General features: G+C 42.1%; 2 protein-coding genes and 2 non-coding genes across 5 annotated transcripts in view; all 4 read right to left on the bottom strand.

Annotated features, from left to right (window-relative positions):
• The window catches only part of SUPT16H (SPT16 homolog, facilitates chromatin remodeling subunit), a 39,470-nt gene extending 28,539 nt beyond the window's left edge, over positions 1-10,931 (bottom strand). Inside the window, exon 1 of one of the 2 annotated variants that reach the window (XM_021695787.1) lies at positions 10,631-10,931. In XM_021695787.1, the coding sequence (XP_021551462.1) occupies positions 10,631-10,696 (66 nt within the window). In that variant the 5' untranslated portion in view covers positions 10,697-10,931. The remainder of the gene's footprint in view (positions 1-10,630) is intronic. The other variant, XM_021695788.1, reaches the window with a different exon arrangement.
• Positions 10,932-11,827: 896 nt separating this feature from the next.
• Positions 11,828-24,856, bottom strand: part of CHD8 (chromodomain helicase DNA binding protein 8) — a 41,458-nt gene continuing 28,429 nt past the window's right edge. The window contains exons 25-37 of the mRNA XM_021695777.2: positions 24,613-24,716; positions 22,316-22,445; positions 20,866-20,941; positions 20,354-20,408; positions 19,968-20,175; positions 19,312-19,520; positions 18,500-19,219; positions 18,104-18,255; positions 17,524-17,823; positions 16,294-16,407; positions 15,928-16,107; positions 15,418-15,534; positions 11,828-12,878 (exon numbers count right to left, since the gene is read on the bottom strand). Of these exons, the coding sequence (XP_021551452.2) occupies positions 12,312-12,878; positions 15,418-15,534; positions 15,928-16,107; positions 16,294-16,407; positions 17,524-17,823; positions 18,104-18,255; positions 18,500-19,219; positions 19,312-19,520; positions 19,968-20,175; positions 20,354-20,408; positions 20,866-20,941; positions 22,316-22,445; positions 24,613-24,716 (2,932 nt within the window). The 3' untranslated portion in view covers positions 11,828-12,311. The remainder of the gene's footprint in view (positions 12,879-15,417; positions 15,535-15,927; positions 16,108-16,293; positions 16,408-17,523; positions 17,824-18,103; positions 18,256-18,499; positions 19,220-19,311; positions 19,521-19,967; positions 20,176-20,353; positions 20,409-20,865; positions 20,942-22,315; positions 22,446-24,612; positions 24,717-24,856) is intronic.
• Positions 16,608-16,696, bottom strand: LOC123325932. Its single transcript, XR_006540765.1, has one exon. It is a non-coding gene; the product is annotated as a small nucleolar RNA U6-53/MBII-28 (small nucleolar RNA).
• Positions 21,472-21,581, bottom strand: LOC123325930. Its single transcript, XR_006540763.1, has one exon. It is a non-coding gene; the product is annotated as a small nucleolar RNA U6-53/MBII-28 (small nucleolar RNA).

The raw sequence follows: 24,856 nt of genomic DNA, 5'->3' as shown, positions 1-24,856 counted from the left end.
TAGTTTACTGAGCAGCCACTTTTTTTATGTGCCTTGCATTTATTATCTGTAACCCTCACGATAAAAACTGACATGCAGTATGCATGACCATATTCAAAACCCCGATCAACACCTGGCACACTTAAAACTCCCACACAAATATATAAGCAGTCCTCACACTCATGATGATTTAGACTTTTTAAAAAGTGCTGAAAGGGGTGCCTGGGTGGCTCAGTTGGTTAAGCGACTGCCTTCGGCTCAGGTCATGATTCTGGAGTCCCGGGATCGAGTCCCACAACAGGCTCCCTGCTCAGCAGGGAGTCTGCTTCTCCCTCTGACCCTCCTCCCTCTCATGCTCTCTGTCTCTCATTCTCTCTCTCGCAAAAAATAAAAAAAAATCTTAAAAAAAAAAAAAAAAAAAGTGCTGAAAGCCTAATTAAAATACACATATTAAACGTAAAATACTTTCTATTAGCACACAGCTATACCGTATCAGATAAAATTATACTTTTCCTACCACCTCTCTCTCTCTCAGTTAACAAATCAGATGAGAATTTCATTAGGATCCTAAAGATAAAAATGAATCCCTCTGGAAGGTTTCTGATTTTTATCTATAAAGAGACTTAGGGTTATTTGACAAACTTTTCAGGTAAGATGTTAGTATTGGTGACTTCTTAAATTTAACACAAATTTCTTCAGCAACTGCAAGCAATAGGTATCAAGGTCTGCCTACTGTATTTAGAGACACTAAAGCCTATTGGTTTAGAGACACTAAAGCCTGTTGGTTAAGGGCTCACTCTGAAAACAGACTGCCTGGGTTTGAATCCCTAATCCCACCACTTGTTGTGACCTAACCTCTCTATGTCCCACTCTCCTCAATCATAAATATTGCTGTGAGAATTAAATGAGCTAATGTATATAAAGTGCTCTAAACAGTGCTTAACTCACAGTAACTACTATGTATTTGTCATCATTATTACAGACCAAAAGGCTATTAGTTAAAAATTTTACTGTGTGGGGCGCCTGGGTGGCTCAGTTGGTTGAGCGACTGCCTTCGGCTCAGGTCATGATCCTGGAGTCCCGGGATCGAGTCCCACATCGGGCTCCCTGCTCGGCGGGGAGTCTGCTTCTCCCTCTGACCCTCCTCCCTCTCATGCTCTCTGTCTCTCATTCTCTGTCTCAAATAAATAAATAAAATCTTTAAAAAAAAAAAAAAAATTTTACTGTGTACCACACCACTACAGTTACTGGCGTCAAAGACTGGCTGTCAACTACATTATTAGTACAGAGTATGTGCATAGAATGTTAGTAAAGAATATGTGCACTTTCTGAAAGTCTGTGTACAACTCATACAGGAAACGATTTTAGGTGATCCCAGATGTGGCTTTAAATATTCAATTACCTAGCAAAAAAAGTTACCTACTTTTCTCTTTAAATCTCCTTGATCATATCAAGCCTCTACCTGTTTAAGAAGATATTTACAAATGACATATCTGATATAGTGTTAATATCCAAAATATATAAAGAACTTATTCAACTCAACACACAAAAAACAAATGATCTGATTAAAATTGGGCAGAAGAGATGAACTGACATTTCTCTAAAGACATACAGATGGCCAACAGACACATGAAAAGATGCTCCACATCACTGATCATCAGGGAAATGCAAACCAAAACCACAATGAAATATCACTTTATACCTGTCAGAATGACTAAAATCAAAATTACAAGAAACAAGTGTGGGTGGATGTGGAGAAAAAGGAACACCGTGCACTGTTGGTGGGAATGCAAACTGGTGCAGCCACTGTGGACAACAGTATGGAGTTCCTCAAAAAGTTAAAAATAGAACTACCCTATAATTCAGTAATCGTGCCACTGGGTATTTACCCCCTCCCCAAAATACAAAAACACTAATTTGAAAGGATATGTGCACCCTTATGTTTACTGCAGCATTATTTACAATAACCAAATTATGGAAGCAGCCCAAGTATCCATCAACAGATGAACAGATAAAGAAGATGCGGTGTATATATATATACACAATGGATTATTATTCAGCTGTAAAAAAAAGAATGAAATCTTGCCATTTCCAACGACATGGACAGAGCTAGAGAGTATAATGCTAAGTGAAATAAATCAGAGAAAGACAAATACCACATGATTTCACTCATATGTGGAATGTAAGAAACAAAACAAAGGATAAAAGACAAACCCAGATACAGACTCTTTTTTTTTTTTTTTTTTAAGATTTTATTTATTTATTTGACAGAGAGAACGAGAGAGCACAAAAGCAGGGGGAGCGGGAGAGGGAGAAACAGGCTCCCCACTGAGCAGGGAACCTGATATGGAACTCAATCCCAGGACCCTGAGATCATGACTTGAGCAGAAGGCAGCCACTTAACTGACTGAGCCACCTAGGTGCCCCTAAACTCTTCACTATACAGAACAAACTGATGGTTACCAGAGGGGAGGTGGGTGGGCGGAAGGGTGAAATAGGTGATGAGGATTTAGAGTGCACTTATCTTAAGAACACGGAGTAACATATAGAAGCACTGAGTCACTATATTATACACCTGAAACAAATATAATACTGTATGTTAACTATACTGGAATTAAAATAAAAATAAATAAAATTTTTAAAAAAAGATTTTATCTGTTTAATGCTAGTCCTTAACACCTGCTACAATTTAATAATGCTGTTGTGCTTACATTGTCTTTATTTTTTAACAGCTACATTTTATTTCTGGAAAGTGACACAATTTTCCATTCATAGTGATGTAAAGTATCCTTTCTGAATATATTTAGGTTTAAAGAGATCAACAGTTTTTGGAAGATGAAAAGAGGACAAAGAGTGGGAAATGACTAAGCACAGTTGTGGTAGCTACACCCCAAGAATATTTGACAAACATCCTCACTGGTAAGGTACCAGTAGATATGCATATCTCAAAGAGCCCCAATGAACTCAGAACTTAGGAGGCACCAAGTATCAGGGATAAGGGAAAAGGGTACATCGAACTTGGATGAGTTCAGGACTAAAAACAGAAGGTCTGGTCAGTAAGTTTAAGAGAGGGACAACCCCCAACCCCCTACAGGTTCTTGGAAGTCCTGAGACAACACCTAATCCCTATGAAAGAAGACTTTATTCTCCGGAAAAATGGGCTCAAAAAGGCTATAGACTCAAATATTAGGCCCAGCAGAAGGCAAGTACTAATTTTTAGAAAATTAAATGAAAGTTTATATTTTGAATGACCATAATTGGGAACAAATGTCCCAAAGAAAAGAATTGAGAGGATTTTTCTTTGCACATCCTCACTGAATTCAGAAAGAACACTTCAGATACTGACATTTGGGAGTCCTCCATGGAATAAGCAAGCCTATTCACTCTACAGTTACCCCTAACTAGTTGAGAGGCCCCATTCATGCAGAGCTGCCAACCAGTTCGTTATGGCCTTATTCTTTTTTTTTTTTTAAGATTTTATTTATTTGACAGAGAGAGCGAGCGAGAGCAGGAACACAAGCAGGGGGAGAGGGAGAGGGAGAAGCAGGCTTCCCGCTGAGCAGGGAGCCCGATGCGGGGCTCGATCCCAGGACCCTGAGATCATGACCTGAGCCGAAGGCAGATGCTTAACGACTGAGCCACCCAGGTGCCCCCGTTATGGCCTTAGTCTTAATACAGATGGGTAGCCAAGCCTTATTTTAGTTTCTGTGAAGTCTCCAATACGTAAGAGAGAAAGTAAGGAAACTCAGAGAAACAGACAAAACAGAGGACAGAAGATAAAAATTAAATTAAAACACCTCATATAAGATAAATAAAAATAGCACATCCATGAAACAAAAGAATAGAGGACAAGAAAGAACTCCTAGAAATTAAAAATAGCTGAAAAATTTTAAAAATTCAATAAAAAGTGGGAAAATAAAGTTAAGAAGCAATACTGTAAATAGAAGACAGAGATAGGAAATAAAACCGAAAAATAACAAACTTAAGCTGAGACCTAAACCTCCTGAATGGAAATTTCAGGGGAAAACAGGAGACCACTGAGGAAACAGAGGGAAGAAAGTACCAATAATGATGGGGCGCCTGGGTGGCTCAGTCGGTTAAGCGACTGCCTTCGGCTCAGGTCATGATCCTGGAGTCCCGGGATCGAGTCCCGCATCGGGCTCCCTGCTCGGCGGGGAGTCTGCTTCTCCCTCTGACCTTCCTCCCTCTCGTGCTCTCTGTCTCTCACTCTCTCTCTCAAATAAATAAATAAAATTAAAAAAAAAAAAGAAAGTACCAATAATGAACAATTCTACCACACAAGGGCACTGAGTCCTGAGACTAAACGGGCCCCTACTTCCCAACTCAATGCAAGGAGGGGAAAAAAAAAAAAAAAAGACTCCTACCAAGGCAGTGAAATTTCAAAATCCAAAGGATAAAGAGATGATTCTAAATGTTTCAGAGAGAACAGGCCATATATATTGGATCAGGAAAAAGACCCATCTGCCTCTGAAGAGTAATACTGAAAAATTCTGAAGGCTGACAAACAATAGCTTCAAAATTCTGAGCTGAATTCTGAGAGATTTTCAACCTAGAATTTTATTCCCACTGAGCTGTATTACTAACCAAAAGCGAAGACAGAGTAAAACTTTTTAAGACACACAACAGCTCAGGAAACACATATTCTCTATCTATATCCTTTCTTAAGAACCTCTTAGAGGAAATGCTCTAACAAAGAAAAAACAAATCAAGACAAGGGTTGTAGGACATAGGGGACCCAACATTGGAAAGTCCCAAGTTCAACGGGCCTGGAGTACAACCTGCACAGATAGAACAATATAATGTAAGGCTGGGGGAGGAGAAAGGTGTTGGTGGTTAAAAAAACAAACACAGAGTTAATAAAATACCTGACAAGTGTGAGAATGTTAAAATAAAAGACTGAAAAGATTATGACAGAACTGCAGGAAAAAAATGGGGCTAGCGATATTTAAAAAAGGAGTAAAATTTAGGATCATTATCAGGAAAAATGAAAAACTGTAGAGAAAAGGAAATTGTACTCTATTACTTCATCCAAGTGAGCATAAAAATGTACACTGAGTACTGATTTTAATAAAAATTATGAAAAAAATTTATCAAGAGGGGTAGATATGTGATAAAGTATAATAAAATGTTAATTGTTAATCCAGGTGGTGGGTACACAGGTGTTCACTATAAAATTCTTTCACTTTTCTGTATGTTGGAAGCTTTTTATAACCATATGTGAGGAAGAGATTTAAAAAGTATCAGGAGGTAGAGAAGTTAAACTAAGTCTGATGGTATACAAAAATTAAACTTAAATCTTAAACTACCAAAACAGTTAATATCTAAAATTGACAAACGAAGAAGTAACAGTATATAGATAGTATTTTTCTCTCTCTTTTTTTAAGATTTTATTTATTTATTTGACACAGAGAGAGAGCACAAGGAGGGGGAGCGGCAGGCGGAGGGAGAGAGAGAGAAGCAGGCTCCACGCTGAGCAAGGATCCCGATGCGGGGCTTCATCCCAGGACCCTGACCTGAGCCGAAGGCAGCCGCTTAACAGACTGAGCCACCCAGGCGCCCCATAGTATTTCAAAATATGAAGCAGAAGAACTAAAAGTCGTTGCTTCTGGGGCAGGTGACTGGTTTTTAAAAACCTATACATGTATCACTTTTTTTTTTTTCTTAAGTAGGCTCCACGCCCAGCTCAGAGCCTAATGCAGGGCTTGAACTCATGAGCCTGAGATCAGACCTGAGACAAAATCAAGAGCTAGCTGGATGCTTAACCAACTGATCCACCCAGATGCCACAATGTATATGTATTACTTGATTAAAAACCATTTTTTAAAAAGATTTTATTTGACAGAGAGAGACACACCAAAAGAGGGAGCACAAGCAGGGGGAGTAGGAGAGGGAGAAGCAGGCTTCCCGCGGAGCAGGGAGCCCGATGCGGGGCTCGATCCCAGGACCCTGGGATCATGACCTGAGCCGAAGGCAGACACTTAACGACTGAGCCACCCAGGCACCCCTGAAAACAATTTTTAAAGAGCAAGGTACAGGGGCGCTGGGGTGGCTCAGTCGTTAAGGGTCTGCCTTCAGCTCAGATCATGATCCCAGGGTCCTGGGATCGAGCCCCGCATCAGGCTTCCTGCTCAGCAGGGAGTCTGCTTCTCCCTCTATCCCTCCCCCTGCTTATGCGTGGTATCTCTGTCAAATAAACAAAAAAAATCTTTAAAAAAAAAATAAAGTGCAAGGTACATATAGATAATAAGAAATTAGCAGAAATTGTGAAGGTAGTATAAGAATGATAAAAATTGCGGAAATACTGCGGCATAGGAACTAACTTCCTTTGAACCAAGGTATTGCATTAAAAGAGGAACCATTTTTAAGTCCCTGGTTATAGCTAGGATATAATTTATCAACCAAACCAAGACAATTTGGAGAATATAAAGGTGTGCCATTAGTAATTACATGGGGACAACAGGTGAACAGTTCTAGGAAAGGAAGGACTTACGGCCGCTTATGCATAGCCCGGACAGAAGTCTCTTCAAACCAAGAAACAGATGCATGAAAGCTCAGAAATTGTCACCACTGTTCACTGAGTGCCTACTACACACCAGGCACCACACTTGGTAATAGGGATAAAAAATAAATATAAGAAAGTGGACAACTAGAGTAGACTATAAAAGTTGAGCATGCAAGAATAAATGAATCCCAACCTGTCCAGGCATTTACTTCCATCTAGCTCTCCTCTTCTTGAAGAGTCCAGTGCATTACTTAAACCTTTCTCTACCTCAAGATAAAAGAGCCATGAAGAATGGAGATGGGCAGAAGTAAACCATTATCTTTGCTCAAAGTGGTATGGGTACTGCCTGTGTTTTAAAGAACCTTCCTAAGCCATAGACAGTAACTGCCTAGCTTTGGAGAGCAATCCAGAACACGAAGCTTGTCCATGACAAAAATCAGGAGAGTCAGAAAACGGCAACTGAGAGACACTGACACTATAGCATATCGTCTTCTCCACAGGCACAAAGTCTTTAGGGTCAGAGCCACCCACCATTTCAATCCTGACTGGTGGCATACAGACACATGAATGAATGCACTGGATCAGCATTCCTTTTGACAACAAATTCTGACATTTTACAGAATTCTTTTGGGATAAAAGGCAAATGACTGAAGTCAAGGTTCACTCATAGCAGGATGCCCTGAGAGGTAGGTCTCAAATGGGTTATAGGTATGCCTGGATATTGTTTCCCTTGGTTCTCAAAAAGCTGGAACTTGGGGCACCTGGGTAGCTCAGTCAGTTAAGCATCTGCTTTCGCTCAGATCATGATCCTGGGATGGAGCCCGTCAGCAGGGAGTCTGCTTTTCCCTCTCCCTCTGCCCCTCCCCCCCAATGTGTGTGCTGTCAAAAACAAACAAACAAACCTGGAACTGTAGAACGGTGACTAACCTCCTTCACCTCATACCCCATGTGGTACTAATCATAATACCTGGTTAAAAATGATCACAGTGCTGAAAAGGTGGGAGCCCTGAATAAGGACCCAGTTAAGAGGCCAGAGGAGAAGCCCACAGCCCACTCTCATGACCCACCACTACCACCTGGAGTTTTCTAACACAGAAATAGACAGGCGCTACACATCCTTTCTGCTCACAGCAGTTCTAATTTAAAAAATAAGAGGCAGGACCGGACCAGACTCAAACATCCAAGTACAGTCCATAGAACAGTAATAACTTCTAGTCACTACAGAGATCTCCTGATTTTTGACTGAGCCTTTTTTCTCATTTCTCAAATGACACTATTTCTCACTGATGTTTTAGAAATTTCTATTCAAACAGAAGTATGTGATGCTACAACTATTTTTAGGACATAAGTACAAAAATTGTAAATCAGAAAAAATATCTTACTGGGACGCCTGGGTGGCTCAGTCAGTTAAGCGTCCGACTTGACTCTGGCTCAGGTCATGATCTCAGGGCTGTGAGACTGAGCCAGGAGATGGGCTCTGCGCTGGGCTTGGAGTCTGAGATTCCCTCTCTCCCTCTCCCCTCACTCATGCCCATATGTGCTCTCTCAAATAAAATCTTAAAAAAAAAAAAAAAACAAAAGAAAAAAGAAATATCTTACTTGCAATAGCCTCACAATATGTATCTATCCCAAACTCAATCTGCAGGTAAGTGAGATTAGGAGCCACATTAACTCCTGTTCTTATTTAAAAAACAAAACAAGGTTAGTTTTTTGGGTTTCTTCTACTCTTATGTGGCTGAAGAGTTGGAGCTACCACACACAACAACACAGTTCTGAAAACCTTATGCTTGAAGGTATCTAAAACTAAAAAGTAGATATGGCGCCCAACTAATTTTCTAGTTTGTGAACTTTTGTCATAATGGATAGTTCTTTGAAGATGGGTGCTGACAATACAAAGCTTGGGATTTATATAGTTAACTTCAACTTATTCCCTTATCTCAATGCTAGTTTTATTATTAAAAAAGGAAAAATGTAAAAATAACTGTATTATGCACCTATATATTTCATTATCTTTCTGCTACAGCTAAGAAAATAAGCAAACAGGGGCGCCTGGGTGGCTCAGTTGGTTAAGCGACTGCCTTCGGCTCAGGTCATGATCCTGGAGTCCCGGGATCGAGTCCCGCATCGGGCTCCCTGCTCGGCGGGGAGTCTGCTTCTCCCTCTGACCCTCCCCCCTCTCATGTGCTTGCTCTCTCTCATTCTCTCTCTCTCAAATAAATAAATAAAATCTTAAAAAAAAAAAAAAGAAAAGAAAAGAAGCAAACAGAATTTACCGCATACCCCAGACAACCATGATCTATGCCTAAGCAGATCAGAATGCTGTAACCTGGAAAGGCTGTCCATGCAGAAAGGAATTCTACAGGTGGGTTCTGGGCAGTTATTAAAATCTGCAGTTACAAGAAAGCAGAAAGTTTATTCAAGTAAGATTTCATAATAATTAGCCACAAATTTTGCTAGTGAGTACATTTTATATAGATCTTGCTCATAACTCAAACACCATTAACATCTAACATAACTCTTCAAATGATGTAAGTAGGAGGGCCAAGATAAATTTTACTGATTTTTGAGAAACAAAAAATTAGGGCCAATAATTTAACTTCCCTGGATTTAAAGACTATCATTTAATATTAAGCTTGTTAATCTGTCTTTGGGCCTTAAGTTTTTCCTAGTCTCATGTTTTGCATTTATCTATCATGTAAGGGAACTCTGAGCTCTAAATTAATCTTAGCTTTTGTGAATGGTCTAGAGAAGATGAACAACTTGATAAACTCTGAATCACCGTGACTAGAAACAACCTCTACATCAAAGATGTGGAATTTCAGGGTCTAGAGGTGGAAGAGAGGGCTTCCGATTACTGCACATTTATACTTACTGACCTCTAGAAAACAATGTGGCTTTTAGAAAGAGTTTTTCTAACATGGATTATGTTAAAATTTAAAAATGTAACTGTGAAAGAAACTGTGAAACATTCATTAGAAATTAACCAATACAAAATTTTTAAATTAAAACTTATGTTCAGTATTTGTCTTGTATAAAGTCCTTATTTTTCCTTTTCATAAAATGCAACAAAGAATCCATTTTATTTACAACTATCTAATGCATTTATCTTCAAAAGATGAAACAGACACATGAACCTTTAATATGAATGGCAGGGAACTCACCAATTTTAATAGCTTGGTTTTTAGTAGAGGATCTCTTTGAAAGGCAATTTACAATGCTGAAATCAGAACTGATCATTTTTGTCAGGACGTTTTTCAGGTTTTAAAAAGTCTTTATTAGTTTTAGTTTCCTTGGATGACAGAGTTCAGAGGCCAGACTTAAGCTAGACAGCTCAGCCTGCACCACAGGATGCAATCAAATACACGAACTGATAAATTACTATCATAAAAATAAATTTTAACCGTGGATATTATCCAAGCGGCAAAATTACCCAATCTTTAAAATACTTGGGACTGCAACAGCTTTTTCTCAACACGTGCCCCGGATACTCTACCAAAGAGGAGAACTAATGAGGTTTTAGGCATCACATCGTTTTTGCATTACTAAAGCTTGCAGGTTTTCAGCATTAGGTTTCTGTGTTACCCACGACAGGGCCTAGAACATGAGACGGTTGCGCGTGATTAGTATTTTTTTTTTTAACTCCAGCAAAAGCCCCGCAAACGATGAACACGAAAAGCCCGATTCACATCCTACCAGCCCCTCCATCCACCTTTTACGAAGAAGGTTGTAATTCTGGCGGGACCCGGGGCGGAATACTCTGGTTCTGGAAGGACAGAGCGAGTGCGTGGGTGTGTATGAACACTGCAGGAGGGGGGCAGCAAGACGGGATCACGGAGTGGGAGGGAAGGATGATGCCTCTTCTAGGGCGGGAAGAGACCGTGAGAGGAGGCTCTTATGCATGACGGGGGCCAGCACGCGGGGAAGATGGTGGTGGCCGCAGGGCAGGGTGATTGCGGGGGATTCCCTGTTCCGGGGCGGCCTGCGGTGAATGGTCCTGCAGCAACTAAAGGGGCGCGACACTGAACCCGGGAATTCCCGACGGAAAAGGAAAAAAGGGCGCCGAGAAACGGGGTTATTATGGGATGGCAGAGGGGGGCTCCCTAGGGAAAATTACGGGATCTATCTCACCCGCCAATTGCTGTACAGTCTCTTCACTCGCCGGTAATAAGCGTCTTTGTCCAGAGTCACAGCCATAGCCACAGAGGCCGCTCCTGCTCGGGTTCCGAGAATCACGCGAGGTCCCGGATCCGCCACCCGCTCTCGGCCCCGGAATCCCGCACTCTCCCAGTGACCCGGAAGTATCGACCTCAAAGATGCCCTTTCCGCTTCCGGGTCCCGACAGCGCTTGGGATTTTTTTTTTTTTTTTTTTAAATCTCTCTCCGGAGGTTGGAGGAGAGGAAGACAGTGGGAAAATCAACAAAATGTGCAACACAAAGAGTCTAGATTTTCGCGGGGTTTTCTTGTCAACTTAGCAACAGCCGCACGCGAGGCGACGTCATCACGTGACGCCCCGCCCCGCCCTTACTCTCAGCCCTTGCTGCGGTTTCCAGGAGCTCCGATTTCTGGCCCAGGCGGCGGCGGCTGGGCACTGCTGAGGAGGCGGGAGGCCTGCCGTGCCTGCCCCGCCCCACACGAGCGGCTGCGCGCCGCTGCAACGGCCCCACCCACTGATAAATGAAGGGGAAACGGAAAGAGCGGGATCTGGCGTGGGTCAGGAGTGGGAACTTTAGGTGCATTTCCCTCCTAAATGGTGGGGAAGCAAAAGCCTCTGCTGCTCCAGGACTGGAAGGATCCTTGGTGGCGAGGAAAGAGAGAGCACTAACCAGGGAGAAAAAGCCCACAAAACTATTTGCCTTAGAAAGGGAAATAAAATGCCCAGGCTTCATCTGAGCGCTGGGATGGCAGGGGAAGAGTCTTAACAAATGGCTTGAGGGGCTTCACACAACCCAGTCGGCCTGCTCCTTCTCCCCCCCCACCCCGCCCTCCGCCCCGGCCCAAGTCTTGACAACGTTCCTTCCAGTCAGCCTGTTCCCTTGCCACAGTTCATGAAGTGATACCGTTCTTATGGCTTCCCCAAAGCACCGTTATTTCAGTTAATTCCAAACAAAATGTACATGGTTCCTTGAGGAAATTCTTCCTTCTCATTTCTTCCAAGAACTTGGGAGTTTGAATCTGGGACATTTGCCTACTATTAAACAATTCACTTGCTTTTAGCAAGCTGGATTGACTACACTTACATATATCCTTTAATGGAGTAGAGATGACTTTGTCCTATCCAAGGTAACTGCATTTACAATAATGAACTTTAGGAAAGTGGTATTGAAATTACCCATCATGAATTCAAAATTAACATTTATATTGGGTTTTAGCAAATATAGAACAAGGGAAGAATGGAAAAGGATTAACTTAAATTTATTAATGCCAAGGGGAAGGAAGGTAACAGTTCCTGACCCTCCAGCTGTATCCACAGTTCGGCCAGGAACAGGCTCTGCCAGAGGCTAGGGCCAGCGCTACATAGTCTGTGGTTAATGGAGGGGTTTAGGGAGGGGTGAGCACATCAGCTGCTCTAGTCTCCTTTCCTTCCCCAGAAATGAGGAAGTGGTCATGTATTATTTTAGGAGTTCCCCCTGCCCACCCAATCCTCTCAAATTTGGAAGCAATCAGGTACAAGTTTTCTTTTTCCTTTTCACCTCCTGGAGTCCTGGGTTTCCCCACATCTCCCCTGCCCCTCCCACTTTTCCATAGTCCAAGGGCCAGAGTAATTGAAAATACAGCAGCCACCCAAGCAACGGGGACCATGCTGGGGCTTCAGTCATCAGCATCTTCGCTTGAGTCTGAGTTGGCTGGCATCATAGGATCATCAATGAGTGAGAAGTCCCTTTCTGAGCTATCATAGCCCTGAGATAAATCATCATCATCATCTTCATCCTCATCGTCCTCATCCTCCTCAGGTTGCAGTGGTGGCAACCTCAAGGCAGTACCAGAGGTGGTAGTGGCTGGTGAAGAAGGGTAGCCAGGGGCTCTCAGGCCTGGATGGTGATGGTGGTGATGGTGGGGGTGGGGGTGGTGGTGGTGGTGATGAAGCATGGTGCTGGAGTCTACATGAGGGGATGATGCTGCACCACCCATCACAAACGGCATAAAAGGCAAAGATGCAGAAGTGGCACTGCTGTGACCCAGGGATGACACAGACTGCAGGCCACTACTGCTGTGTTGGAAGGTATTATGCAGAGACAGGGACCCAGTGCCTCCACCCTGCATCAGGGCCATCATCTTTGAAAGGTCTGGTCGCATCCTACGGGCCCGCTTCTTGCTGCTGTCTGGCGTAATAGGCCCTGGCAAAACCCGGTTGAACACAGTTTCAGCATGGTGACCCTAGGAGGAAGGAGTAGAAGATAGTAAAAACAAAGAAAGGAAAAAAGCAAACTAGAAGTCAACAGAGTCCTAGCTTGCAAGTGCTTTTTTACTGAATATCTTTAGGAGGGACAAAGCAAGCATAGTCAGATGAGGCTTGATGGTAATAGGAGGAGGAAATGCTGGATATAGCTGCTAGAAGCATTCCAGTGCTAAAGCTAAAATGGAGACATTGATACTGACACTTATGTGAACCAGAGTTTTGCTTTTTTCCATGACTGCATTGTACCTTTACTCTATCCAGCCATTTCACAGATGCTTACCCTTGTTAACAAGGAGACTGAGTAAGCCAGTGAATGAATCAGTATTTGCACAGTATACTTTACTGATGGCAGGTTGTTCACATGATCTTACCATGTGAAGTACAGCACAACTATATTGACATTCACGGAACTATTACTCATTAGCACAGCAGAGTGTGGTAAACTAAAGACAGGTCAGGTTAAGACTTCTTTCTGGATGTCTAGAACAACAAAAAGATTGTGGGTAGCTCCTCACGAAAATAAAGTGTTTTTCACATTGATAAAAAACGTATCTGCTGAATTTTAAGTTGCTTCTTCTAGATGTTCTGTCCGTAAATTATTTTATTTTTATTTTTTAGAGAGAGAGAGAATCCAAGTGGGCAAAAAGGGGCAGAGGGAGAGAAAGAGAATCTCAAGCAGGCTCCACACCCAGTGTGAGCCCAACACAGGGCTCAATCTCATGACCCCTGAGATCATGACCTGAGCTGAAATCAAGAGTCATACACTTAACCAACTGAGCCACCCAGGCACCCCTGGATATTCTGACTGTAAATTTTGACTAAGTACACTGAAGCTGGAACTTATTACTTCTAGTGCCTCTGCTTTGCTAGACATAAGTATAATACTGGGTATACTGGCATTAAATTCAGACATTTGGTATCTGTGTCTCTGGACTCTACTTACCAATCTAAGCCTAACACCTGATATGGGAATATACCTTTCTGATTTGGAAAACTAAACATCTCAATACACTGTATTTGTATAGACTTTTAAAATATAACAATAAAAGCACCTAAACTCCTGCAGATACCAGTAATAATACACCATTAATTCTGTCTGCATTAAGAATTCTGTACTGGGGCGGTGGTGCAGTTAAGTATCCAACTCTCGGTTTTGGCTCAGGTCAGGTGATTGAGCCCTGCAATGGGCTCTGAGCTTAGCACGGAGTCTGCTTGAGATGCTTTCCCCCTCTGTTCCTTCCCCAGCTCACACGCTCCCTCTCTCTCAAATCAATTCTAAAAAAAAAAAAAAAAAAAAAATTCTGTATTAGTCATATTACGATTTTCTGTGACTCCCTAGGATCTTTCCTTTCTTAGATTTATCAACTGAGTATAAAGACGTAGCAAAATACTTGAGGGAAAAATAGGTAATACTGGAGAAAAAGCCAGCTTATAAAACCTTTTTTATAAGCTGCTCTATAATGTGAAATTCACAACAGAGAAGGTACCGGCCTTCCAACCATCAGCCTCCCATATCAACCACTCTGCTTATTATACTCTTGGTCCCATGGAGGCTTTGAGGAAAAGTTAAAATATTCTTCTATGGTAACAATATTTATATGAAACCACTTTCACCAATGTAAAAATAATAAGCCTCAAAAATGCACCTCACAAATAACTATAACGTGTAAAGTAACAATCTCAATTTGTTAAATGCAGAAGATGCATATTGTTCATTTGGAAATTAATTTTGTTAAAAGACACACCATGTGGTTTTAGATATAAATAACATATATGTGTAAAGATGTATATAAAAGATCCAATGGGGGATGATTAGACAAGTGCTAATCATTTTAAATGACTGCTTACCAAACCATGATTTAATATGTTTAAAAAAAGACAACTATTGACCAAAGTAAGGCAAACATAGCAAAGAGAAACTTTTAAAGTCAGATTTTATTGCAAAGAATTATGGGTACCTCATCTACCAAATGGCCTATAATGGAATAACCGAAGTTGTTATTATTAACTATAAAACATGTTTTCCTGTCCTTTTTCCATTACTGGTGTTATTATCAGCAATTCTCAACTTCCTCCATGTTGGAAAACGCTATGACTATTGTCCTTGGTAGGCCCGACGTCACTTCTAAAATGTACAGGATCATAAAATTTTTAAGAGATTATCTGCTCCTATACCCTCAACTTTTCAGGATGTTCAAACTGAAAAGGTTAAAGGATTTGCCAAAATCCCTTAGTCAGTCAGAAGAACAGAAAGCCTTGACTGTTCCAACACATCTTACTAATCCTTATGTTTTAATATGCTTAAAGTGCTCAAGTTACTTTTAGAATTTTATGCTCCTCTACAGATGATGATGCCAAGGACTGTAAAAATATCAATAAAATTACCCTAGTTTCCTGATTGGTGGACTGAAGATATATTTTTTCATACACTGGAAAAAAGGAAGTAACAGAACACGAATTATTTCTCCAGTCACATCTAATGTGGGAACAGAGTGGTAATGCCTCAGTCTCACTCACCTTTTTACCATTCCTAGAGTTAGCCATCTGTACTGGTTCCATTCCCAAACAGTTCAATTCTGCCTTATTATTTTTTTTACATCTCTGCCACTTCTGTTTTCTGCGATCCTCCATATACTGAAATAGAAAACTATTAGTTATCCTAGAGGAATAAAAATCTCTTTGGAGTAATTATTAAGGTACTAATGTCTAGTTTGACAACAAATTCTTATTGCATGGATAAATTAAGGATTAGTCCTAGTGGAAACCTGCCATTAGCAGATCTCTCCCCCCCAAAATTAGGTATTTATATAATCAATAATAAATATCTGCCTAGTATTTAGTTTAATAAGTGCTTTAACATTATTTTATTTTGATTCTCAAACAACTCTGTGAGTTAGGAAGACTGGGTATTATGGTATTCGGCAGATACAGAAAAAAATGACATACTATGGCATGCTTCCTCCCTCTCACGCAGCTTAAATACCAAGGAAACGACTTTAAATCTTGCTGGATGGAACTGCCACTCACCGCTAGAAATCGGGGATCGACAGCGAACTCTGGATGACCCTGTAACCACATCTCCAGTTCAGCCCGGCGAGGGGCATCCTCACCCACCAGCAAAGTACCATCCACCTTATTGATGACAGGGATCCGGGTCTCCAGGTCCACATCAAGGTGATTAGGCTCTTCCATGCACTCCACCTCCAGCTGCAAACCCAGAATCCACCCCCATGAGCACATACTCTTCTTTGGGGCAGGGAGGGAGGGGGAGCAGAGCCAATGGTAACCATAAAATAATTCTAGTATCTTCTAGTCCCTTAATCCCAACTGCCTTCATCAATTAGTGAGAATAAAAAAACCTAATCATCATGTCAAAAACTCTCTCCCACTCACCTCGACTAGCTTCTTTCTGTTTCCCTTCTTCTTATGAAACAGAGGATGTCCATCTCCCATTACTCCATTAGCCATCAACTTGTGCTTCTGGAATGTTAACTTCAATCCTTCCTCCTAAGAAGACAACCCACCCACCCAAGATGTCATATGGCACATGTTTTTAAAGTAAATATTAAGCTTTGGGGATCTTAGGGTAAGGGTCATCCTCTGGCTCAATGATGAGAAGGAAGGCCATCTGACTAAACAGTAGAAATTAGAAATGTATCTAAACTTATATACTTTTTCCATAGAAAGATTTCGTTTCTTGACCTAGTGCCCCTCAGGTAGACATAAGAGAAGAATTTATCTCAAAAACACCCTATACCTGGTGTCTCAATATTAGCATGGCAACTCATCACAGGGGCAAAATCCTGGTAATTCCTATCACATACTAGTTTAAGAAATTTTTCTTGGGGTTCCTGGGTGGCTCAGTCAGTTAAGTATCTGACTCTTGATCTCAGATCAGGTCTTGATCTCAGGGTTGTGAGATCAAGTCCCGTGTTGGGCTCCATGCTGGTGTGGAGGCTACTTTAAAAAAAAAGGAAAAAGAAAGAAAGAAAAAGAAAATTTTCTTGTTGAGTACTTAAGGACCAGCTAATAGGATTTCAATAGGGAAGATGATCAGGAAAAATAAAATTTCCCATCTATAAAATAAATAACACTGATTTAACTTCACTAAGAATGACTTCTTATTTTTAACTTAATAAGGCCCACAATACTTAGGCGTTATTTTACTAACTTTCCCACAATTTGATTTCAATCTTTAAAAACCAGGTTTCTAGGATCTACAAACAAGCCACCCAAAAGAAGCCTTGTATCAACTATATTTCTTTCAAAACATATGGGTTCTTTTAATCTGGTCCTTAGGAGATACAAGCTCCCTTCCTTTACTGCAATGACTTTTCCTCAATGGAGCTTTGTGAACTTTAATTTTTCTCCCCTCTCCTTTTTATTTTTACTTATTTATTTTTAAAAGATTTCAAGTCATCTCTACACCCAACGTGGGGCTCCAACTTACAAACCCCGAGATCAAGAGCTGCATGCTCTACCGACTGAGCCAGCCAGGCCCCCCAACTCCCTTCTCATTTTTTAAAGTTAGCTAACCAAACAAGTTTAATATCCCCTTAGTGAAGTAGTTAGCAAAACTCCGGTCTCCTTCCCCACTTCCCAGTGCCTAAATGCTGAGCTTACATCTTTGATCTGAACTGTAAACTCCTTTTCATCCATGCCTCTGCGAAGTTTCGTGAACTGAGCTGCTGCTGTGGTGACCGCGGACACTTCCTCCTCTGCCATGGAAGCTGCGCTGCTACTTCGTGGTGTGGGGACTGGAGAGTCACCATATTCTCCTGGAGTCAATGAGGGACTGTCTAGCAAGTGGTTGCCTGGCCCCAAAATTCCTGTTACCATTTCCTGGCTCCGGCGGCTAGAAGGCCACTTCCCTGAGAGTACAGCCTGGCAGACGAGGTCAATACGGTTTATAAGGACACGATCCTGAGTGGGGGGAAAAGAAATCAATACTGGTTTTAGGGCCTGAGTACCAGCTATGTGATTCTGTGACAAACAACAGGGCCATCATTAGCAGGATGTGTAAAAATCATAAGGCAGAAGGAGGGAGATAATAGTATCAGATCCCTAAGTCAACTGCGAAGAGTTTCATGAAAAAATGTATAGCACTAAATACAATTAAAGAAAACCAGAACCATCTGTTCCTTGTTCCCGGTTTTTGTTAAAGTATATTTCTAGACTGTATGTCCAGGCATGAGGCTGTTACCTTGGGCCACTCAGAAGCTCTTTGTCTTTCTTGTAGCAGCAGAAGCTCAGGGGTCATTTGTTCTCCATCTTCATTTGGGAATCCATCTTGGGACATAGTGAGGGACAGAAGACTCTCTTCATCATAGAGCTTTGAGCGGGACCGGTCAGCAGCTAGAGATCATACAGAATGTGAGCAAAGATGGAAGAATAAAGTTATATATAAATGGAATTACATGGGCTTTAAATAAAGGCCCAAAGAATAACAGATCTCTTTCAGTGTTCTATCAAATCGAAATCCAAATCTCTCCCAGAGGATGCATTTAGAAAAGAAGGGAAAGAGCTGGGGGGGGGGGGGGGGGCACGGCGCGGAGCTGGGAATAGGGAAAAGGGCCAACAGCCTGTCACATGCACTCACTTAGCTTTTCTTCCTTCTCGTCCTCACTCTCATCAGTGCTGGAGCTGGAGCTGGATGAGGATGAGGAAGAAGAGGATGATGGTGACAGCTTGCTCAAGTCCAGTTCAGAGTCTGAATCATCCTCATCCTCCAGTTTGACTGGTGGAACATTCCGGGAAACCAGAGGGGTAGTATCAGAGGGGGCTACTCGCATCTCATAGTCTTGTGGGGTTGGTCGGCTCCTGGCCACCACCTCATGCTCTAGTTTTAAAGTCAGACTCTCCAGACTGGGGACCTGGGCAGCTGTCTCCTCAGGTGGCTTTTCAACAGGAGCATCTGGGCGCAGGGGCAGTGGTGAGGCAGTGCGCGAGGTATACTGCTGGTGTAGCAGTGGCGTAGAGCAGCGTGACAAGGATGGAGCTGGTGCTCCTGCCTGATGGTTCTGCATGTAATTCATACGGGCAGCCAGAAAAGAGAAGTCTGGGTCCTGCATGATGTTGCAGTCTGTTTGGCTCACCCCATGGCGGGCTGCCCCTCGTAGAAGCTCCCCATCATGCCGAACAGGCTCCCACCATTTGGGCAATTCAGGACCTGGAGGCTGACATAATGCCAGCCGATCTTCCAGAAGGGGATGGCATAAAACTTGTTCCCGTAAGCGCCGAAGCAATTCAATACGGTAGAGAGTCCGAGAGGCCCTCTCCTCAGTGATGGGCTCAATGAACAGATTAGGGTCCGGGGGCTCTGCAAGACATAGGGGTGGGAGGAGAAACGAACCACATTAGTTTCTGTTGCCATCCATCCCCACTCACCCAAGACTCTCCAGCCTTGCTTACCATCTCCAGCTGCTGGGGGAAGGCGGCACACTTGGCGACACATGGCCACAAAGCCATGGAAGTACTTGGTAAGGCTTTCGTCTGTTTTTTTGTCCAGTCGGGCAAAAGTACGGAAGCGATCCCAATGGAACTGCATGGTATCAGGGTCATACTCCACACCAAAGGTAGACACCACTCGATAGAAATCAGTTTGTTCACGCCTTGTCCATCTAAAGGGAAAAGGAATCAGGCAGCAGTGATCAGAAAAACACAGGGAAACTGGTTACTTCTTAGTGTGGCTTAGAATACCTGAATAAACAAAAAATTGAAAATAGGGACAAAAAAACAAAACAAAACAAAAAACAGCCCAGAAGACAGCAGAAGAGGTAGTTAAGAGGTACTCTATAACATGTAAGAATTTAAGAATAGCCAGCTAGCTAAGGGAAAAAATATGTGGGCAAATAACTCAATGAGAATGGCCACTTTCCTAGAAGCTGTGATAATGCACACAAGCGAGGTTTTTTGTTGCAGAGGAGTAACAACCAAAGGCAAAAAAAATGGTCCCTCTGTAGGGAATTCCAAATAAATCCTTCCTAAGATGCTTTTCAATATAGGACCCATAGCCCATAGCTGAAGGCAAGCTTACACCTCAGCCCAAATTCCCAGCCACACTTTACCGTTGCTGTTTCTCCCGCCGCGCAATTTCTTTTAGCTTGAAGGCTGCCTCACAACGCCGCCGTCTCCGGTCCCCTCGTTCTGCAGCCTCTATCTTCATCTGTTCTCTCTTGTAGCTGCGCTGATAAGCTGTTACTAGGCGCCGAAGCCTAGCTGTTAGAGCAGAGCCTGGAGGCCAGAAGAGATGGCCTGGCTGCTGGGTTACCTGGGCTGTGGGAAGCAAAGCAGAATGAATAGGAAGTACAGGAAAGGTAGTAAAGATAACACCAGTATTTCAACCCACCCAAAAGCAAAGCTCTTAGAAATCCCAGGACAGGACAGAATTCAGTTAGTAATTCCCCAACCCACCACCCCACACAAAATTATACTAGTTGACCTAGAAGTTTACCTTCATCTCCATCAATCACTGAGATCTCCTCATCCATCATCATCAAGGGATCACCCTAGAGAAGGAGATCCACCCCATAGGATGGAGGGGGGAGGGAAAAGGGGGGGAAGTTGGCATTCTGAAATCAATTTCTTATGTGTGTCCTTCTATGGCACCAAAGGGATCAAGAAAAATTTCTAATGAACCCTCACAAAAAAAATGGAAGCAACCAACTAAAGGACTAAGAAAAAAAATCAGTTGCTATTAATGGCTTGAAAATAAAGGGACTCAAGAATTTAGCAAATAATATATTTCAATATCCAGCTTGGTCCCACCTCCTCCACAAAGTCATCCCTGGTCTCCCCCAACTGGTGTTATAATCTTTTCCATTAATACTTTATAGTATCAAATGATAGTTACTTTCCATTTTGTATTATAAATTAATCAGTATACTTCAGAATCCAGGGAATGGGAGAATACTTAACTATTTAATCATAGTAGAGCAAAGCTACTCTCAAATGAGAATTCCTCACCTCATCATCTTGGTCCTTCGGGGGACCCTGGAGTGGTTTATATTCAGGATCTTCACAATCCTTATCAAAGTCAACCCTAAAATTATCCAAAGGCATGGAAAAAAAAAAAAAAAAGAATGTATCTTCTTTCACTAAGAGGAATTTAAGATGAATACCTGGCCAAACATACAATCCAGCATGGAACCATGGTTTTCCTTCATGCTCAAAGGGATGGCAGGCCAGGTGCTAAGCTCCGAGTAAGATTAGGTAGAGCATCCAACAGGATGAAGAATGGGAAAAAACTGACAAAGTGCCATTCTAAATTGCTTGAATCTGAAATGAAATACTTTGGCCAGGATACTTCCTTTCTCTTGATAGCCCTTTTCATTGTTTACCCATTCTTCTCCTCTTTCCTATTTAATTGTTACATTTAAATAGTCCATGTTTGCTTGTTTTACTTTGCTCTTTTGAGTAGAAGGGTGACATAATAAATGATTTGTGATGAATAACCAACCCAATTTCCTTTGAGGGTCCTGCACTAAGCAAACTAAGGTTGTGATCATCAAAGAGAAATCTCTCAATTGCAGAGTGCATGGGTATTCATGAATTAAGCCAAAGATTTCACATGCCCCTCAGGTCTCCATGTGAGAAGTTTTGTTAAACTCACTGGCACCCAAATTAGGGCAACACTGCCCTACCTGGTGACTCAGTATTAGCATGGCAACTCATCATCGAGACATGTATCCAGACAGAGTATATGCCTGTATGTGTCAGCCACCATTGGCAGATGATAAACCAGGGCTAAAATCTCCTGAGGCTCTACCACATAAGTGACATAGGAGAGCTGCATGGATATTATCTTTCAAGACAACCAGTTCAGGGGCACCTGGATGGCTCAGATGGTTAAGCGACTGCCTTCAGCTCAGGTCATGATCCTGGGTCCTGGGATCAAGTCCCACATTGGGCTCCCTGCTAGGCGGGGAGCTTGCTTCTCCCTCTGCCTCTGCCTCTCTCTCTGACTCTCATGAATAAATAAATAAAACATTAAAAAAAAAAAAAGACAACCAGTTCAGTTGTCCTTTCAGCTACTGTGGATGCACAGAAAAGCACTGCAAAAAAACAAACAAACAAACAAACAAAAAAACCCCCAAAAAACTGAACTGAACATCAAATAAGCCATTTGGTATATGTGCTGCCAAAGCGAGCACCTCAAATAAGCCATTTGGGAGTAACATTCATTTTCACCCTTGGTTGCATCTTATGGCAAATGTGTGGTTTTAGCCTAGTTTATAGAGTCCTTTCTGCTAGTCCCACTCTTTGTTAAGAATTTATCATTAATGAGTATAACCACCATTAAGAATACCAATGGGTTCAGTCAAGGCCAGAATTATGTTACCACATTGCAGAAGCAACTAAGAGCCTTTCAAGGGGTAGACTCAGAACTTCAAGAGAACTAAACACCAATGCTTACCCTTCTACTATGTCAGAGAAATTATCCAACACTCGATGTTCTGCTGCAATGGCTTTGTCATCTGGTCGCCCAGCCTTTTCCAGGAAGCATAAGGCGGGGTCTGCCCTCATAGTATTATATTTCTCATAGCCTAGAAGAAAAAGGACCATAAACCAAAGAAAGATTAACTTTGCCTAAAGTGTGCTGGAATAATTGAAATATATGAGCTACTTACTCAAAATGCAAAATATTAACTTGGACAGCTGTTGGGTTATATTACTGTGTTGAATAGTTCTATAGCAATTACAAAGAGTTTTAGTCACTAGTTATGAAAGATAAGATTTTTTTTTTTTTAATTCATTGGAGACAGAGAGAGAGCAAGACAGAGAGCAGGGGCAGTGGGGAGAGGCAGAGGAAGAGGGAGAAGCAGACTCCCTGCTGAGCAGGGAGCCCGGTGTAGGTATCGATCTCAGGACCTGGAGCTCATGAGACCTGAGCCAAAGGCAGACGCTTAACCACTTGAGCCACCCAGGTGCCCTGAAAGATAGGAATTTGATCAGAGTATTTATAGAATGGTGACAGATCTACATAGCCATTTAACTGGTAATTTTTCTATTATCAGTCTCACGACACAGATGGGGAAAAAAGTAAAATAATTAGGGCTGGGTCACAAATTTTTTTTTTTTTTTTGAAGATTTTATTTATTTCTTCATTAGAGACAGAGAATGACAGGCAGAGGGAGAAGCAGGCTCCCGGCTGAACAGGGAACCTGATGCGGAACTCGATCCCAGGACCTCAGGATCACGACCTGAGCCCAAGGCAGACGTTTAACCAACTGAGCCACCCAGGTGCCCCTAGGTCATACATTTTTTTTTTTTTAAGATTTTTATTTATTTATTTAACAGAGAGAGAGAGAGACAGCGAGAGAGGAAACACAAGCAGAGGGAGTGGGAGAGGGAGAAGCAGGCCTCCCGCGGAGCGAGGAGCCTGATGCGGGCTCGATCCCAAGACCCCGGGACCATGACCCGAGCCCAAGGCAGACACTTAATGACTGAGCCACCCAGGCGCCCCCCCCCCTTTTTTTTAAAGATTTTATTTATTTATTTGACAGACAGAGACACAGCGAGAGAAGGAACACAAGCAGGGGGAGTGGGAGAGGGAGAAGCAGGCTTCCCGTGGAGCAGGGAGCCAGACGCAGGGCTCGATCCCAGGACCCTGGGATCATGACCTGAGCCAAAGGCAGACGCTTAACAACTGAGCCACCCAGGCACCCCTAGGTCACACATTTTCAAATGAAGGATAAGAAACACCTGCAAGGGGTGCCTGGGTGGCTCAGTCGGTTAAGCATCAGCCTTCGGGTCAGGTCATGATCCCAGGGTCCTGGGATCGAGCCCCACATTGGACTCCTTGCTCAGCGGGGAGTCTGCTTCTCTCTCTGCCTCTCCCCCTCCCTCACTGGCTTGTGTGTCCTCTCTCTCACTCACATTCTCTCAAATAAATAAGTCTTAAAAAAAAAGAAGAAAGAAAGAAACACCTGCAAACAAAGAGGCACTGAGTATCTGATGAACAGAGAACGAATGAATGAGTGAATGAACATAATTCAGGGTGTTCGGACTCTTCTAAACCTCCTTGTCCCAAAAGTAAATTTAAGACTAGAAAATGTTCACAGTTTTTCTTATCCATCAAAGTTCTTGAAAACATGTGGTTTAAATGCCATTATTTATATTTTATAGAAATAAACAGAAAAGTATTTTAAAAAAGAAATGATATTCTAGTTCATTATGTCACTGGGCTGGAAGTTAGTTAGCACTCACTGCTTTTAATACCTAGAATTTGTTATTAGGCTAGACTCAAAAGGGAGTACTCTCACTTTTTGTACTTTATTTTTATTTCACTGTAGCTCACACTTCCATCAGAATGACTGTTGAATATTTAGACATATGGGATGCTACGTAAGTAGAACATTTTCACACAAATTAAGCATGGTTATTATTAATAGGAGTGGGCATACATTACCTCCCCGGATCCGTGGAACCTTAACTGAGATGCAAAACATACAGACTGATAACATGGATTAGAGAACAGATGGGAGACTCCCCACCTTAGGATTTAACTATCCATCTGGCCTTTTTGAACATCTATTTATAGGAACTAATTGCTTTGCTCTGGATATTTAAGAACTAGTTTCCTATTCAAACATAATTTTATTGAAGTTCAATCAGAGAACTCAGTTATTGGCCATGAGCATTCTGCTACATGTTCCATCTGTGGAAGTAAGTCAACAATAGGAAAGGAATAAACTAAGGAAAGGTACCCACCATGCTTAAAGACTCCAATGAGCAGGGACTTGTCAGCCTCACTGTCCCACCATGTTGTTGGAACCTCCAGCTGATCCACTACTGGGAACCATATGTCAATCTCACTAAAGGTGTAAGAGAGCAGAAACAGCACAGCAATGAAGGGAATTAAAATGACAATCCTTGGGAAGATTATTATATGTATCTTCTTTTATCCATTAATTTAAATGCTCATGGATCTGCCTATTTCCTTCCACTGGTATCA

Source organism: Neomonachus schauinslandi, chromosome 9 (assembly GCF_002201575.2).
Source record: "Neomonachus schauinslandi chromosome 9, ASM220157v2, whole genome shotgun sequence".
Lineage (NCBI taxonomy): Eukaryota > Metazoa > Chordata > Mammalia > Carnivora > Phocidae > Neomonachus > Neomonachus schauinslandi.
Note: the sequence above shows the minus strand (reverse complement) of the source record. Positions and strands in the feature narration are given on the sequence as shown.